Below are 6,320 nucleotides of genomic sequence, written 5' to 3'. Positions count from 1 at the left end.
GTTCTGGCCTGTCAGGAACAGCCAGGACTTGACTGCTGTCACCTCAGCTGTCTTTAGAGTCATCTTCTAGGAAATACCAGGAATGTCTTTCTCATAATCCCTGATCATAACTGTCCATTTGTGGCCTTGATGCAGCCATTCTTTTAGAGGACTGGGCTGAGTTATTCCCTAAACATTTGTTAGGTGGCTACTATAGAGAAGAAATCATAGAAAGTGATGGGAATAAAAATGACCGAAGAAAGGCAGAACCTGCCCTCCCTATGATTGCAATCCAATGGGAGAAGATCAATAACAATAGTATAAAATGAACTCTTATTTAGAACTTTCTATTGCCAGGGACTGTGCTAAGAGCTTCACATTTATCTTCTTTTTCCTCACCACACTTGGAGGTGGGTGCTATGAATTCTCTCATTTTATGGATGAGGAAAAAAAGTCTAATGAACATGATGTGACTTGCCCAAGTTTACATTAATGGGTGGTGAATGTCACTTCAGAGAAGTCAATAAAACCCAAGCAGAATGCAGCTGGGTGGGAAATTGGTAACAATAGCCTCAAAAGGACCAGCATTCTATCAGCCCATAATGGATGATTGAGGCCTGTAGAATTCCAGACAAAAATGGAGAAATGTGTGAGAGGAATCAAGGACACTGTCCTTGTCAGCACTTTACTTTAAGGTGATCCTTCAGGAGAGCACCATTGATTGCTGCAGAGCAGAACATGGAAGGGTGGAAGCAGTGCAGAAACATATCTGCAGGTTGTCCAAATTTAGGCTCTTTTGGCTCCACAGAAAGACACAGTCAGTTGTCTGGAGCTGCCTAACAGGACCTCAGTATCCTTCAGGAACAACCACCCAAATAACTACCAGGTCCACCATCTCCTCGCCCCAATATTGTACCTTTGTGACAAATATCTGTGAAATGCCACCAGGAGGCTTAGCAGAGCCAGGATGGCAGAGTAGAAACAGGTGAAGCTCAGACCACCAAGGAATCCTCTCCATCCAACCTTCAAATAACACCTCAGAATGAGTCCTGGAGTGAAAGAATCATCAAGGAAATGGAGTGAAGCAACATTCATGCAGAGAACAACTTGAAATGTAGGCAGAGAAGTTCTGGTTCCGTGGGATGAGAGGGCAGCTGTGAGTGGGGAGCCCCAACCCCCTTTTGTGATTGTAATAATATTGCAATAACCCATTCATTAGGTTTGAGTTAATAATCAAAGTGAAATAGTTTGCTAAAAGGTGACAGTTTAGAGGGGCCACGAATCTTGTTTACATCTTTTGACCTTCAGCCTATAACCATAAGCTACTACCAAGCCCATCACACCGTATTGGGTGCCAGCTCAAGGTGGTCACCCAGGAGGAGGCCCTTCTTGTTTCTACAAACTGCCGACTCCTAATAGTCTTAGAAAAAGACACCAAGAGTGCAAAGGTCTGGGAAAGGTCAGCAATAATAATGGACCACCCAAAGTGACCTCCTTTTGCATTCACTTGCTCAGTCAGCACTTGCGTTGCTAAGTAAGAAGCACCCATGTGGAAGATCTGAGCATCTTTTTCTTTTTCTGTGTTGCTGTCACTGTGCCATAAGATTTCTCCCAATACAAAGGCCTTGCTAAGGCTCAGGGTCTCTGGTGCTGATGGGATCAGGGTCCAGCTTTGCTGTGAGCTGCACTTCCTCTCAATGAACCTGTCATTTAGCTTCAAATTCTATATTGGAGAGATACATTTTCAAGGGACTTTCAGGGAAACGCGATCAGCAACCCTGGACAGGAGATGACGATCAGCCAGAGGAGCTGTTCTCAGGACCAGCATAAGGGCAGGTGGTCCTAGAAGATGACAGCAATAGCAGAGGACCCCAGACTTCAGCCTGAGGCATCATGGGACTTTGAGTCCTCTGCACCTAATGGACAGGGCCGTTGGGTCACCAGTTCCCCTTCATGTCTCTTCCATGTTCTGTGGCTTTGGCTGTTTGTAAGACTCATGATAGAAGGGGGGTGACCACTTAATAGCCTCCTGTGAGAAAGTGTCCCCTTGTTGGCTGCCTGCAAGGCTTCTGAGAGTGTTTTTTTTTTAATTTTAAATAGATTAACATCCAAGCATTGTAGTTAAATCCCTTCATGTATCATGTCGCCATCATAGTTTGGGAATTTCACTTGGGAAACTGAGGTCCAAGAAGGAGGGGGGTAAATTGAGAGAATTTATTTCTCATATATCACATTAACCCAAATACTTGGGACAGTGACTATGTATTCTTGCGTCTGGGGTCCCAGTTAGAGACACCATTTGGTCTGCTGCTTTTGGCATTTTCTCTGTCCCTGGAAATCCCCAGGAATAGCTTCCTTTCTACCACAATTTGGTTAATTGAGAAGGAACCAAGAGCTCCTCTCCTGTGTGCTCCCATGATGGGGCTGGGGAGGGGAGGAGAGGCTGCTGGACCTCCTCATCATTAGCTCTCACCAATTAAAGCTGTCTTGGGATGATTAAGGGAGAGGCTGGATAATGAGCTCCTCAGAACAGTTTATTAAGCTGTGGGACCCAGCTCAGGAGGATGCAGGATGTGACAGAACCTGGGAGCCCCGAATTACTTTGTGGGGTTTGATGCTGGCCTGACCTGCCAGCCTGGCATCATCAATAAACTCATCTTCTTACCCCTGAGTCAGTGTCTTGCCTTAATTTCAATCATAACAGGAGGCAGGTAGGCACACCAAGGGGGATATTTGGTCCAAACCTTCCAGTCATGAACTAAAAGGACTGATGACTGCAGCAGGAGGTGACATTTCTGATCATAAAACAAGAAAAACAACAATGATTACAATTCAATGAGAATCATTAATTATATGATCCTTTAAAGTTTGTAAAACAATACAAATAGCATATTCATTGATTCTCACAATGGCTCTGGGATATAGATATTGTTATTATGCCCCTTTGATAGATGAGGAGAGTGAGGCAGTGACTTGGTAGTGTCACACAACATTTCTTTGTCTGCAGGAGCATTTGAGCTCAGGTCTTCTCTATTTCAGTGCCAGAATTCAATCCTTTGGACCTTCAGGGTGCCACCATTTTCTAACTTCTGGGACATAGCCAAGGAAGACTCTGCAAACACTCTGGCATCATCCCTCTATATGAATCCCTCAATCTCCAAATCAGTCTCTGCCTCTTGCTCTCTTCTTCCTATTCTCTATTCTCCCTCTGAGCATCTTTTATTGCTCACAAGCCCTGAAGCTGTCCTTAGCCCTTTCAAGGGGGAAAAAGGGGTTTGGGGGGTTCAACATATTAAAAGATGGTCGCCAGAGGATTGAACTATTATCAATCCTCAATTAAGAATAAGTCGAAATTGACTTTTATGGAAGCTTATTTACAATTAAGAAGAGAGAGAGGAAATAAGGAAAAAAGAATCTAACCCAGTAGGTAATTTATTAAGATCCTTTAATTAATCCAGGTAGATCTAATTAACCTTCAGAGGAAAATTGGAAGACCAGAGGCCCAGATGTGAATGGAGCACAACATCATTCACAGAGTCTATTAAAGGGAAGTTCCTTAAGAGAAGTTCAGGAAGATTCAGTCAGTCTTTAAACTCACCATGTGGAATTCAAAGAGATATTTAAAAGCAGTCTCACCAGGGTCTCAGTGTTTCAACACTCTTCCACGAACCAGAAGAGGTCCATCACCAGATGCTCTCTTCAACTCAAGACCTCTCACTCACTCAACTACCTCTTTTTAAAGGGGTCACTTATGCATCACTTCCTGTGCCTACCCCTAGCTTGTGTGTCCAATCACAATAGATGCTTTCCCATAGAATGCCTAGGGAGCAGTCAGTTGATTCTGATTAGTCACTCACTCTAGCACATGTAAGTTAGGCCCTCCCAGAATTTGGAGGTGCTCTCACCTTTGCTGATTAAATCTAAAGACCAGCAGTATAGACTTAATCTAATTGTCACAGCCCTCTACTAGAGGCTGGGAAAACTTTCTTGGCCAGCTGAGGCTTAAGCAAGAGTGAGACCCATGAATGACTCCATCCAAATGTCAAGTTCCTGGTATTGAGGAGGACTGAGTGGGTCAGGGACTTGGTACCTGCAGCCAATAGCTAATGAAGACTCACTGACATGCTCTGTCACCATATGTGACAATGTTGTCCAGATAATGGGATGGGACCAAAGGGACCATGAATTCCTCCTGGTGACTCCTAGGCAGGAAAGCCAGTGCTGGACAAGGGCATGAGGACCTTCATCCCACCTCCCACATTCCCAGAAGAGTCTTTATTTTCTCTCTGGGTTCTGAGAGTTATCCTTGTTGTGTCTTTTTCTATTTTTAACAGCTCAGTATCCCATTCTGCTCTGTGTCCCTCATTGTAATGGATCTAATGAATGAATGAACAAAGTTCATCCTGATAAAATGATATTTATTGAGATAATAAAGAAAATAAAAGAGGTTCCAAATATATTCCCTCAGTATCTAGGGACTCCCCTCTACAGTCCCATCCCTTGGGGAGAATGGGTTCCAACTGGAAATACTTTGGATATTATATCCATCCCCCTTAGTTTTCTTGCAAAACAGGTCTGGCCCAGGCTCAGTCCTCTCCCCAAGGATCACTGGCCTGGCTCTCTGGGTTCCTTTCTTCCTGCTAGTCTGGCTTTCAATCTGGCCTAGAATCTGCTGCTTGGTCCCTGAGGAGCTCATCATTCTTCATTATTGAACCTCATCAGCAGTGACTCTCCCTGATGGCCTTCATGTAACACAAAATATAACAACCACAAAGGACAGAACAGATCTGCTCCTTCCCAGGCCATTTCTTGGCCTCACACAGGGAAGACTGTGTTCTCCCAGGCCCAAAATTTCCTGTAGGTCCAGGAGCACCACCAGGCTGGGATGGAGGACCAGCAGGGGCTGGGCTCTGGGAAGGCTCTATGGCCTGGGAAGGAGAACCTTTGCCCAGTGAGAGGCTATGATTTCTAGCCATGGAACCTGGGGATGGATTACTGCCTGCCAGCAGAGTGTGGTGAATGCAAGAGCCCAGGCCAGGGCAGGGGCTGAGGACAGGAGCTGCTCTGGGTGCCTCAGGCTGTGGCTCAAGAGAGGCTCCACCTTTGCATGGGATGAATAGAAGAGGCAGCAGGAACCTTCCTCTGCCTGGGGGTCCCTGAGGTCTGCCTCCTTGTGGGCTGGATGTGGTCCTGTAGCCAGCAGGGGACGCTGTGGGACTGGTCCTGGGCAGGCAGTGAGGTCCTGGGGAGCCTGGAGGTGTTGGGGGTGATGATTCCAGCTGGCTGTGACTGTGGCTGTTCTGATCCCTGTGATCACTCCTGGGTGACATCTCAGCTGGGCTGGGACAAGGATCCTCCCTCCATGTAGAGCTACCCCCCTCCCCCACTTGGGACCTGGGACCCTGAGAGAGGATGCAGATGTGGTCTAGAGGAGGCTGGACCAGGCCCAGATTTGCATCCATCCCCACCTGCCCTGCAGCCACCATCACATGGTAACCAGGAGAGGATAAGAGGGAGCTGAGAGTGACCAGGCTCAGCTGTGAGCTCTTTGGGGAGCTGAGCTCTTGGGGTTCTCTCACCATGGCTTGGCCTCTTGTTTACCTCCTACTGCTCACCTTCTCCTCAGGTCAGGACTGCTCCCAGACCTCCCCTTGCCTCCTCTTCTAGCCCTGTTCGTGTCTCTCATGAGGATCTCAAAGCACCTTCTAGCTTTCTCCTTGTTCAGGGTCACTAATGAGTTTCTCTGTTTGCAGGCTCCCTCTCCCAGCGTGTGGTGACTCAGCCTCCCTCTGTCTCTGCATCCCCGGGGAGCACAGCCAGACTCACCTGCACCCTGAACAGTGGGTACAGTAATTATAATGCTTATTGGTATCAGCAAAACCCAGGAAAGCCCCCTCGGTATCTCCTGTATGTCACCAGCAGTGGAAGTGTAGGAAAGGCCAATGGGCTCCCTGAGCGCTTCTCTGGCTCCAGCTCTGGGGCTGATCGATTCCTGTCCATCAGCAACGTCCAGCCTGAGGATGAAGCCGATTATTACTGTGGGGAAGCTTATAGCCGTGGTAGTAGTTATCGTTATCCACAGTGATGCATTCAGTGAGGAAGTGGGACAAAAACTTCCACTGCCAGCCCAGGCCCAGCTTCACACATGACTTCAGGCTTACCCACATCCTGAACTGCCAGGAGCCTGTCAGGGCTCTCACCCTCTGTGGTGGAGTCTGTGTCTGTCTGTCTTTCTCTTTCTCTCTCTGTCTGTCTGTCTGTCTCTTTCTCTCTCTGTCTGTCTGTCTGTCTCTTTCTCTGTCTGTCTGTCTGTCTCTTTCTCTCTCTCTTTCTCTCTCTCT

The 6,320-nt window shown here is 47.1% G+C and overlaps 1 gene segment (V, D, J or C); it reads left to right on the top strand.

Annotated features, from left to right (window-relative positions):
* The first annotated feature begins 5,559 nt into the window (after positions 1-5,559).
* Positions 5,560-6,064, top strand: LOC123256359. The segment is given in 2 exon segments: positions 5,560-5,605; positions 5,733-6,064. Coding segments are annotated over 2 exon segments (378 nt in total).
* Positions 6,065-6,320: the final 256 nt, after the last annotated feature.

The sequence above is a fragment of the Gracilinanus agilis genome, unplaced genomic scaffold (assembly GCF_016433145.1).
Source record: "Gracilinanus agilis isolate LMUSP501 unplaced genomic scaffold, AgileGrace unplaced_scaffold58130, whole genome shotgun sequence".
Taxonomy (NCBI): Eukaryota; Metazoa; Chordata; class Mammalia; order Didelphimorphia; family Didelphidae; genus Gracilinanus; species Gracilinanus agilis.
Note: the sequence above shows the minus strand (reverse complement) of the source record. Positions and strands in the feature narration are given on the sequence as shown.